The sequence below is a fragment of the Chelmon rostratus genome, chromosome 21 (genome assembly GCF_017976325.1).
Source record: "Chelmon rostratus isolate fCheRos1 chromosome 21, fCheRos1.pri, whole genome shotgun sequence".
Taxonomy (NCBI): Eukaryota; Metazoa; Chordata; class Actinopteri; order Chaetodontiformes; family Chaetodontidae; genus Chelmon; species Chelmon rostratus.
In genome coordinates this window covers 19,304,384-19,316,392 of record NC_055678.1, presented here as the reverse complement: position 1 = coordinate 19,316,392, position 12,009 = coordinate 19,304,384, and the positions used below count along the sequence as shown (strand labels likewise).

The following is a 12,009-nucleotide window of genomic DNA, read 5'->3' as shown; positions in this document are numbered from 1 at the left end:
TGTCACATTGATCATTTTCACTTTGCTGCGATAATGATGACAATATTCAGTTCCAGGCCATATTGTTTTCACTCGTCCCTTTTTCTGTTACAGAAAGAAGGTTTTGGATTTCTACCAGCGTGCCTGTCTGTCAGGCAACTGCTCAGCGTTTGCCTACAAACCCATGCAAGTATCATTGTCCAGCCAACTGAATGGCAAGTGTGTGGAGCTCGCCCCCGGTCCCTGCCTCTTCTCCGGAGTGGAGCTGCCCTCCACCACCCCCATCAAACACAACTCCTGCAGGAACAGCTGGAGCTCCGACGGTACGAGTGATTGATGAAAATAATAATACAAAAAATAATTATGATAACAATATTGATAATAATACAACTTTCCTTTCATTGCACAGAGGGTATAGGTGAGGGTGTGGAGCGTGAGGACTGTGTTCAGGCCCTCAGCGGGCAGATCTTCATGGGCATGGTATCATCCCAGTACCAGGCAAGGCTCGACACAGTCCGGCTCATTGATGCTCTGGTCACCGCTTGTATCCGGTTTGTTTACTTTTCCATGGAGGATGAGCTTCGCAGCAAGGTGAACACACACAAGCTCGTTTGCACATTTGATTGTAAGTAGTTGGTTATCCAAAATGATAGGTAGGTAGGAATGATGCTCCGTTCTCAGGACATGAAGTGGGCCCTTAATCTGTTGTCTCTCTCAAGCCATTTACACCTGGTCTAATATGCGATCTATATCTAGGTATGTTAGCAGGGTAATAAGCGATCCAATCTTGCCTTTTCATTTACACATTGTATATATTTAATGCATTCTCATTATCCACAATGTGAGCCAGACTACCTCCAGCAGCCTGGCAGATCCGATCACATAACAATCGCAAAGCATTTACACCTTGCATTAACATGTCCTTTTCCTTACCTGGATAACGTGTCTGATACAGATCATATTCTAATAAAAGGTGTAAGAGGGGTATCTGTGTCTATGCTGGCAACACGTTTCTTCCGCAATAAATGTGAATTTCCCAGCATGCAGTTGTCTCCACTCCGCAGTCCCAGTCACAGCACATTCTTATATTTATTTTTAAGTAAAGCTACAATGATTCTGAGCAGTAGAACTGCGTATCTTCAACTCAACTGCAACTCCTCGGAAGTAGTGTGAAATTGTCAGTAGCACATATAAGGCAATTAATGATAAACATGCATGAAGAACATGTACAAAAAAATACAAGATATGTGTTGGAAAATCTATAGAAAATATCACAGGCAGTGTATGACACATCAGAAAAAGTGTGGGTACTTGTTTATGTGACTGGCTTTGTGTCTGTGCAGGTTTTCGCAGAGAAGATGGGTTTAGAGACAGGCTGGAACTGTCACATCTCTTTGACTCCAAATGGAGACAGTCCCTGTGATGGAGCTCCATCCAGCCCCAGTCAGGGCTCCCTGCACGAAGACCTGAACCAAGGTACCAAACCTGCGTCTCAACAAACTCTGGTTAATATTAGCTTTGTGCTTCCCCAGTTACAGTAAATGAAAGAAGTGAGCTTACCAGATCTCTGAAGCTTCCTCCTCATCTCTGATTAAGCTACAGGCTTCAGGCTACAGTAGCTGGACTAACACACCCGCATGTGAGACTCGCGATCCAGTTGCATTGTGGGTAATGTAGGTGGCAGGTTTTGACAAGCAAGAAGAATGATGATCTGTTGTTCTGCAGGAGCAGCTTAGACTGATCATCGTGAGTCTGACAGTGTTACAGGAGTATGATGCTAAATCTCTGGAGAACCAAGTGCATATTAATACAAAAGTATTATGTGCATTACAGCTTGTAATCATGCCATTGCCCTGTTCATCAAATTAAATGTGAACTGAGGCTAGAGCGACAATTAAAAGCCAAAAAAAAACGTCCTTGTTTGTTAAGACTTCAAATCAGATATTCGTTCTTCAAATTCAGATCGATGCCAAACACATGCTCCTTAAATCTAGCGTTAAGTCTGAATCTGTGAAAACTTTTTCTGTTTGAGTCATAGAGAGTGTCTCAAACTTTAGACAGCTGTCTTCATGTGTGACACAGATTCCCGGGACGAAGCAGAAGGTCCACTGCTGCCGGAGGAGGAAGCCCACTCTGACCTGGCCAGTTTCCAGCCCACAGACAGCGATGTGCCCAGCTTCCTGGAGGACTGCAACAGGGTAACAATACCTTTATTAAAACCAATGAAGCCACTGATCAGTTGTCCCTGCAATGCAGGAACTATTAGTGTTTATTTTACTTTCACTAGTACAACACTGACTCACCACCCCGTCCGTTGCTTTCTGAACCAGCAGATTTTGTGTTGCTTTTGCTGCTCAGTTTTTGTTTGAAGTTTGTCAAATTTTATTCCTGCCTATGCTTTGTCTGTGCGTTTGCTTTCTTAGTGGATTATTTGTATGTACTGCTAGAATTTTGTTTTATATAGACCTTGAATTAGTTCAGTTTTGTCTGAAACTATGGTTGATTCTGTCTCTTTTGCTGTTTGTGGTTGTCTGGCCCTGCTCTGTCTCAGGCCAAGCTACCTCGTGGTATCCACCAGGTTCGTCCTCATTTGAAGAACATTGATAATGTGCCTCTGTTGGTGCCACTCTTCACTGACTGCACCCCTGACAGTGAGTCTTCCTTCTGTCTTACTTCTTTTGTCTGCTTTTTGTTCCCTCTTTCCTCATTGTGTCCATCTGCCCCTCAAGAGTGAGGTTGATTCTAATGAGGAGAGTCACAGGAAACAACCAGTAAGGCCTATTTCCTGACAGAAATGATGATCTGAGTTACTGCCTCTGTCCTAGATGTACTCAGTCTTTTTCTTAGAGTAATATTGATGCTTAGAGTGTTTTTTTTTTCTTCACAGCCATGTGTGAGATGATGAAGATCATGCAGGAGAACAGGGAGGTTACATGCTGTCTGGGAAGCTCCGCCAATTTCCGCAACAGCCGTCTGTTCCTACAGAGTGACGTCAGGTATACGCACATTACAAGAGGACATCATTTTTTGAATATTAATTGTTGATCTTGATTTGATCACAAAACATTAACTAAATTTGGATTTTTAACATTTGGGAAAGGCTACGAAAAACCAAAACTCCATTAAAACTCATGATAATATTAATTATTTTCTCAACTTCCTCTCATGGTATTTAACCATGCAGATAGTTTTAGTTGTATTTATTCAGGTTTTGAGATAATCATGTTGTTACAGACAGCAGTGATAGCAAAAAAATCTTTTCGCCATGTGACCTGATGTATGTTTCTGCATGTTGACGCTGCTACATGTAAACCCTCTAGCCCCCTTAATGTTTCTCTGCTCTTGACGACTGAGAGCTGCAGCTCTGTGTGTCTCACTAAGGATGCGGCTGAACTACTGTGACCACACACACACACTCGCAGAGCAGAGATCTGGCCACACACAGCAGACCAGATGAAGCGTGCGCTTTGGCTGAATTCACACAAAATATGTCAATGTTTTGTGCTTTAGCTGCTGCGAAACAATCAGAAGATAACGTTTTATTTCACTGCTTTGTTCGTGCAAATTGTTGCTCCCTCTCTTCAGCCACTCTCGCCAGTTAAGCTGAGGAGGAAGTACCAACTTAAAAGTGCAAGTTAGTGAATTAACAAATGTTTAGTATCTCAGGCTTGTAGCAATAATCACTGCTAATTCCACGTTTATTTCTTTTAACCAGCGTTTTTATTGTGTTTATTTTATGCTTTAAGACCAAAACTATCTGCATGACTAGATACTACTGGAGGAAAGAGAGACAGTGTCTTCTTGTTACAGACCCTTTAAAGCCTTCCCATAGGGTTAGGGTGTTGTTAGCAGTGTTGATTGATCATAAAATATTTATGTAATCAAACAGAAACAACTCTCTGTATCAGGATAGTATAATCCTGATTGGTCCATATGTGAGCTTCAGTCTCCTCCTTGCGCAGCATTGCTCTGGACCCTCTGTACCCGTCCCAGTGTTCGTGGGAGACATTTGGCTACGCCACCGGAGGAGGGTTTAACGGAGACGCCGAAGGTCTTTCTCCTCTGAGGCTCTCCGGACAGCTCAACACTCTGGGCTGTTCTGTCACCTTCCACCAGGGAGAGAGCGTCAGCATGGTGAAGCTCATAGAGCAGGTAGGACACACACGAGTCCTCGCACACACTCGGTAAGAGAGGGCAGCACATTTCTTAACTAACCTGCCTTTGGTTGAACCTGTTTCAGGCTCGACACACAACCTACGGCATCCGCAAGTGCTTCCTTTTCCTGCTGCAGTGTCAGCTCAGTCTGGTCATCATCCAGGTGAGAGTGGAGTCCTCGTGTGTACACTTTTGATGATTCACGTTTTTTATGATATTGAACAGATAAATAAAGTGCACTGTTTTTTTGTCTGCAGTTCTTAGCCTGTCTAGCTCAGCTTCCTCCTCCTATGAACACCACTGACATCCTCTGGCTGTCCTGCTTCAGCTGCCCACTGCTAAGGTACGGACACACATACTCACACACATTAAACTACTCTAAAATAGCACTGTGGGTTTGTGCGCGGTGTGTCATTCTAACGGTTCGTTCGTGTTGTGTCGACAGTGTGTCACTTTTGGGGAAGCCGCCAGACAGTTCAGTCATGACAGTTGCCACAGGGAAGAACCTAGATGCAATTCCAAGGAAGGTAGGATCACACATCAGTCAAGTCTTTCAAATCTAGTGCTGATCTATAAGCTTTTGTTTCTGGATGAGCACTGCTAATGCTTAGAGAAGCTTACATACATACTATTAACCAGTGTGTTATACTCTACATGCTGTATGGTGAAATTGGAAACTTCTTCCAACCGGATAAAGCACAAAAATAGTTCAGAAGAATGCTTTTTTTCATGTTGTCTATTTGCTCTTTTTGGTTTTTCTTTGTCTACTGTACAACTTCTTATGCTTTAATAATAATTTATTGCAATATGATAATTAATTTATCAGCACAATTTTCCCTCAACTATTCTTAACAGTATCATTCACTACCACCACATTTGAAATAGTGTGCGTTTCTTTGCACTGTTACTGGGTGTTTCTAGTGTTTTGTCCACCACATTTACATAAATCAGATAAAACCTAATACAATCCAGTACAACACCAGCTCTAACTGCAGCCTTAATAAAATGCATATAGTGGATTTAACACCGCTGTGACAGTGTCGAAAAAGAAAGCAGACGCTTTGTAAAGGTAGAAATTGTGGCAGAGCTTTTGTTTTGGATTGCATTTGACTGTTAAGGGGGGCCTAATAATTAGGCTGCTAAGCCTTTATGATGGTTGCAAAATGATGTGTGACACCTAATGGAACAGAGTTGTCATTAATGCTATTAGTAACGCATGCTTTTTCAGCTGTGACAAGTCAAACAGTCTGCTGGGAAAAATGTCTTTAGCTCGGATAATTTGCAATTACAATAATGCAACAACACTCAGTGTAAATTGCAGCTGATTAGCAGTATTAAAATCTATCGCTTCATCAGTAGAGGAGGAGTAATGTTGATGGGAAGGACAACAAGGAATTTGTTCGATGAGTCTCACGCTCTCATCATGTCATCTTCTTTGACCAGACGCAGAACTACTTCCTTGGCTGTTTCCTGTTGAAGTTTGGCCTGACGGTGTGTGCCTACCTGTTGGCCTTTGGGTTCACCCTGCAGGAGGTCTGCCTCAGAAGCAGCAACTTCACCTTAGCTGACAACAACACTGCCCCCAGCCTTCATATACTCACAGCCAGGTAGGAGATGCACTGCCTCTGACGGTGCCGCTGCCGTAAGGCCGCCAGGTGTTTCATTCATAAGCTTATTTGTTTACAGTAATTTGAAGGTATTGCAGTTCATTTTGTGGTGGCGAAAATACAGATTATATTCATCTATTTTTGTATTCATCCTATGATGAATGGTTTTGTGTGTAGCTCTTCAGACGACGCGCCTCACTGGTTCGGTGAGCTGTCAAACGGCCTGCTGCTGACTCAGAAGGTCATGGCAGGTTTCCTCGCCTTACACACAGGTAGGATTCACTCACACATAGACACATAAACCGTGCTCTGTGTTTTTTATCATTGTTTTAAACCAGCCCCTTCCTTTTGTTTTCTCAGTGGTGATCTCCCTCAGCTATGTCCACCGCTCTCAGCCTCTGTGGAGAAAGAGTCCCTTCAGCAATACCTGGTGGTGTCTCACTGTACCTGTGGTGTAAGTCATCATCTCCTTTGGATAATTGCTGTCTGAAGCTCCGTGATGCTCCATACATGTACAATTAATCTGTGCTTATATATCATATCATTGAGATGATACAAATCACTCAAGGAGCTAAAACCATAACATCTTCCCACTGGTTACCAATCAGAAAAGCCCAGCTGTCTCCAGCTCTGTTGTATTACACACCTCTTATTTACTTAAAGCTGTGTTTATGCATGATATACAGGGTTAACAGCAGTCCTGCTGTAGATAACTATAACAGGTTTCAACCCATTAAGACCAGATACAACATTTGCGTGTGTGAATATCCCTTAAAGACCAGGTGTGACGTTTGCATGCTTCTCCCTTTAAAATAAGATACGATAAGATTTAAAGCCGATGTGAGACGAGCACGTTTTAAGATGATGCCATAGCTCTCAAGACTGATGAAATACGTCACAAATTGCTGATGAAGATGAAATGCATTATGGGATGCTTTTTTTTTTAGCACTTCTAGCCTATCTAAGTTTTGGGAGCTACATAAATAAGATAACTGAACCTTTATTTAACTCGCTTCACGTCGTATTTACTGTCAACTGTGTCTCTACTGGCATCTTGTGGTCTCCACATGGTGTCCCTTCAGCCCTTGCTCCGCAGCTGGAGCACCCTGGAAGCGCTTAATGCACGGCTACGAATGTGCAGCCTCCTCATTCCAGGTGATGCTGACACAGAGAGCTCCAACAAAAAACCTGAACCCGGCTCAACTTTTTCTGCAGCTCACTGCAGTATCGTGTCAACACACTGTGTTTGCCAGACAAATATGTGCAGTTGACATTCCCGCCAGATTACTTTGTAACGCAAACTGCATAATTCTATTGATTGCCTCACAGTTGTCGAAACAGAGAAGAAAATGATTGTCACCATGAAATTTTCCAAAATCTAGTCTCATAGTTTGATTACATGCTGTAGTGTTCATTATGTTTAGGGACATCTGTCTGTCCATCTGTCGTGAATGTGATATCTCAGGAACGCCTGGTGGGATTTTCATTACTTCTGGCACAAACATCCACCTGGACTCATGGATGGACTGAGTAGATTTTGGGGGTCGAAGGTCACCGTGACCTCACAAAACACGTTTTTGGCCATAACTCAAGAATTAATGTGCTAATTATGACAAAATTTCCAACAACAACAGGATAAAATGATGAGGTTATGACATTTTATATCCAAAAGGTCAAAGGTCAACTTCACTGTGACATCATAATGTTCTGCAGAATCACTTTTCTGGCCGTTATTTAACACCACAACTCGGTCACTGAAGTTTACTGAATCTTTTCCAGATACATTCCCTATCACATTATTTACCCGTACTCTCTTCTCTCCTCCAGTCTGCTCAGTCAGGTTGTTCAGGCCACGGTGGATTACCAGTTATGGCGTCACCAGGGCAGCCTCCTGACCTTTAACCTGGGCGACATACCCTTGCTGTCCTGGCTGCTGGTCTCCCTGTCCCCGCTGCTCGTGGTGGTGGTCAACGAAGTCGTGAAGCTACACGAGATACGGTATGAAACCAGACACAAACGACAAACAGAGCAGTTTTAGATGGATGAAACATGCTGGAAAAGAATTAAAAAAGGAATACTGCGAATGCGTTGAACCCATCAATACAATGACTTGGAAGCAAGGGAGATTCTTGAGCAACAGATGGCAGAAAGAAGCAGGAAAGGAGACATCACAGATTTGTTTTGTAGGAAAAGCAGCTGGGACCAGTTCGGATTATTGAGGATTATTTTATGATCTGCTCAGTCTTTGGCTTTCTCTCATGCAGAACAGGGGCGTGTCGTGAAGATTATAACCTTGTCTTAATCATGAGCTCAGACTTGATCTTTTCTGTCCATTTCAGGGTACGAGTTCGCTACCAGAAGAGGCAGAAGCTGCAGTTTGAAACGAAGCTGGGGATGAACTCTCCATTCTGATTCTGGCAGTACTGGGAACCAGTCAGTCAGTCCTGGAAACCGAGGAAGGGCAGAGTGCAAACACTGTAGAACCCTCCGTTAACACTTCAGCCCAACAGCGCTGCAACCATCAAGTGGAGTAGATATCAACCAGATGTCATGGTGGGGGCTTTATGACTTAAATGTTTAAAATCCTGTGTCTGTTTTCTTAAAACAGTTGATATTATATCGGTTATCTGAAGGGCAGGAAAAGGAAAAATCCAAAGCATTGATTTCCATTGAATAGACACGAGCCAAAAATAGGCAACTTTTTATTGTCTGGTTTTAGCTTAAAAGGCATGAGGAATGTTTTCTGAAGAAGTTTATGCTTTCTCACTATCACGTCTGTTCTCCATCTCTGAGAGACTTGTGCATGGTCGCTCTCATCACCAGGAATGCTCCAGTCCCCAGTCCGCTAAACACTGCTTCAATTTCAAAGGATGTTTCTGTGAAGTTCATTTCAGTGTCATCGATGAGAAACAATTGTGTCATATCATTACGCCAGTCCAGCCTTCATTCAGTTGAACGTAACATCAGTGTGTCTTCGTTAAAAAGAATAACACATAGAAAAGAAAAGGTAGTCTCTAACTATGGAGTCCAATATTAGATAAATAAATAAGTCATAATGAAATAGATCATGATGAATAAATAAATAAGAAATGATTAAGTCTGTTTTTCTCTCATGATGGCATTTTCCTGGTAACGCTTACATTCATAACAATGCCACATTTCATCACAGTGATGCTGCCCCCGCCCTCCCACCTTTCAGCCAATCACATGCCCCCTCTGTCTAACGCTTTTATGCTCAACAACTCTTAAAATCAAAATAATTCTGAATCAGCTGTTTAGCTACGTAGCTATTCATCAAAGTACAGTGTTAACGGCAGCAGCTAACGTTAGCTGACTGAGTTACCTCAGCTGCCTTTTGATTCTCTGAAGAACAAAAGAGGGTCTTTCTTTATGGTCGCTCAAATCAACAGGAGATAGCTAGCAGTGCTAACACGGTCTCTCAACTTAATTGCTGATAAACAATCTGCGCTCAAAAGACAGCTACGTAGGTAGCACTAGCAGCTTTATTAAGGCTTCAAAGCTAAAAAATAGCTTAGTTGCTTTGTCAGTGTATAGTGTGTATAGCAGCAGCTTCTAGGCGGTTGATTCAGACTTACTTTGACATTGTCATTGTCAATTAGCTAACAGGAGCTAATTGACTAAATTTGGTAGCAGCTGTTGATCTTAAGAGAGGCCGGGGATACATTAAAGGTGAGAGGCTGGTGTCAACAACATTATAAAATAAAAATGTTATTGGGGAAAAAAATGCCATCATGGACTTAAAACAAACTTTAGATTACATTTTTTGGAACAATAATAATAATAATAATAATAATCTCCAATGAAAATAATGAAATAATCAATTCGATTTTTTTATTATTTCACAAATTCTTGCTTAATTTCTATATTCTACATAATGTATTCATATGATAATTTACTTCTCCATGTATATTTTATTTGTTTAATATTGACAACTTTTGGGCTCCATATGTAACAAAGTGTTTAGTCATTGCTTGACCTCTACAGAATAGAGTGGAACACTACCTCGGAAAAAATGTGACAAAGAAGCTTCTCTGAGCTTTCTCTCTGAACCGTTCTGTTGTTCAGCCTCTGAGCCACATTTTAATCTTCACTGTGGTAGCCTGCAAGACAAAGTTCTCTATTATTGTACTCTGCAACAAACGTTATTTGTTGTTACTCAACTCCTGAGCTAAGCCGAGGTCTGACTGTTGGAACACAATAAGGGATGAAGATTAAGGATTGAATTGGCTTTTATACACACGTACTCACTTTTAGATATACACTGTATACACATTGATCTAACTGAGGAATGTGCCGGCATGCTACTTTGAACCCATGCAGCTGGCTGTGCTGTGATCTTAGCAAGTCCGTCTGTAAGCGATGGATTTACTGAATATATGATGTTTATTCTGGTATGCTGACACACCAGAGTCTTCTGAAAGGTGCTTCGTATCATTCAGTTGCCTTCCTCCTCAGTCTGTCTGCCTGTTTCAGCTCTCAGCACCTCAACAGACAGGAGCTCAGGATACTGTTTAGTTTCAAGAGTGAATAGATAAGTAGATTTCAATCATCAGATTTGTCAGGATTACCCCAGATTTCATATTTGATCTGATGAACAGCATATTTCAGAGATCATCTTGAAGTTTCCCCATTGGCGTGTTGTGTTCTGGCCTTTCAGTTCCGACAGTTAATGTGCAGCATCAGCAGCAGACGTCTGTATTACTGATGGTCTTTTCCAATCAGACCAGCTTTCTGTGTGGTGCTGTCATTATCTCTGATGGACATGATTAATATTGCTACTGCATATAACCGTTACTTCAGAAGTAAATTCATGCTTTTATGTCTTTATACAAATATGAAGTGTCAGGAGGTCCCGGGGAATAAAAGAGCCGTAGGGCCCCGAGTCAACTTCTAATTTTATTTTCTAGAAAATATATTAAATCTCTATATTTGTTCTTTTTTTTTTAAAGTTTATTTATGTGGGAATCAAGTCACATTTAAATATTGCATGTCTTTTCCTCTTTCTTCTGAAAGAAATAATTGTGGTAGAGGATTTTATCCATATCGCCCACCCCCAATCTAAACAAATATGCAGTCATTAAAATGGCCACAAACCGATTGGAACTGGATCTTGGCTCTTGTCCACTTGTAGTCTTAATCTAAAGGTGGCATCAAACATGGCATCTGGGGTTTAACTTCAGGGCTGCAGCCACCATCGAGGACGCTGAGGTGCTGGTCTCATTTTTCAGGGAATTTGGAGGCTTTTTCACAGGCTGATTCCAGACTCAGTATATTTAAATTTGTCTGGTTTCATGTCCGCAGTAACTAAATGAATAAATAATTGAACATTTCCACAGCAGATTTTTTTTTCTTCAGGTAACGTGGAGGTTTTAAAACCAAAATCTAAATGCTCTTTTCAACATGTATTTTATTGACGAATGCATGTTAGCAGTTAACTGAATAGTTAAAATAGGAAAAATTCAACTAATTGCAACATTTTACAGACTTTTTTTTGTGGTGAGGCTGGGGGGCTTGGACCCTTGACCTCAGTATCTTTAATGTCCTGGCTACAGCCCTGTTTAACCTGTACTCGCTTTTTTACTGTATGTGTGCCTGTTTTAGTTCACAGCTATAAATGCTCTTTTAAGTTCCACATTTGAAATGGGGCTGTATGTGAAGAGGTGCGAGCAAAGAAGTGCAAAAGCACAATGCTGTTCTCTGGTTTGACGGCACTAAAGTTCTCGTGATCGCTTTCTGGATGGACAGAATAATCACCATGAAACTACTGAAAATGGCTTGAAGACAAACATTACAATGAAAGAAGACAATTGGGATATTATTTTTTCGTTGGCCCTGTTTTATACTTTACTGTTTTCTAGTATCACGACAAACATGGACTATGCTGCATGAATAAGATCCAGTGAATGCTCTGTCTTGTTCAATGTACATGTTATGTATAGTTCAACTGTTCACAACACAAACAGACTCGATCAAGCGTGGACTTCATACTGCACGTCACCGGGCCTTGGTACGACCTGCAGAGATGCTGCCGGGCATTTTGATGACATTATCACACACATGCTGTCAGCTGACGCCTCTGCCAGGTGATTTGTTGGGTGGGAGCTGGTGTTGATGGACTATGATATAGTTGTTCACAAGATACATAAATGTATATTTTGTATTTTTTAAAGCGTCAATGTTCTGGCCTTTTGACAAATTTGTTTGTGTATTGATTATGTCATGTTAATAAATATGCTCTTATTTATGA

General features: G+C 41.5%; 1 protein-coding gene across 4 annotated transcripts in view; it reads left to right on the top strand.

The window, feature by feature from the left end:
• The window catches only part of tmem94 (transmembrane protein 94), a 36,176-nt gene extending 24,167 nt beyond the window's left edge, over window positions 1-12,009 (top strand). For all 4 annotated transcript variants that reach the window (XM_041962527.1, XM_041962526.1, XM_041962525.1 and 1 more), the window contains 15 exons: window positions 94-302; window positions 389-570; window positions 1,323-1,455; window positions 2,062-2,177; window positions 2,531-2,630; window positions 2,867-2,975; window positions 3,942-4,131; window positions 4,220-4,297; window positions 4,392-4,477; window positions 4,580-4,661; window positions 5,578-5,741; window positions 5,919-6,013; window positions 6,102-6,195; window positions 7,569-7,739; window positions 8,081-12,009. In XM_041962527.1, coding sequence (XP_041818461.1) covers window positions 94-302; window positions 389-570; window positions 1,323-1,455; window positions 2,062-2,177; window positions 2,531-2,630; window positions 2,867-2,975; window positions 3,942-4,131; window positions 4,220-4,297; window positions 4,392-4,477; window positions 4,580-4,661; window positions 5,578-5,741; window positions 5,919-6,013; window positions 6,102-6,195; window positions 7,569-7,739; window positions 8,081-8,153 — 1,882 coding nt within the window. In that variant the 3' untranslated portion in view covers window positions 8,154-12,009. The remainder of the gene's footprint in view (window positions 1-93; window positions 303-388; window positions 571-1,322; window positions 1,456-2,061; window positions 2,178-2,530; window positions 2,631-2,866; window positions 2,976-3,941; window positions 4,132-4,219; window positions 4,298-4,391; window positions 4,478-4,579; window positions 4,662-5,577; window positions 5,742-5,918; window positions 6,014-6,101; window positions 6,196-7,568; window positions 7,740-8,080) is intronic.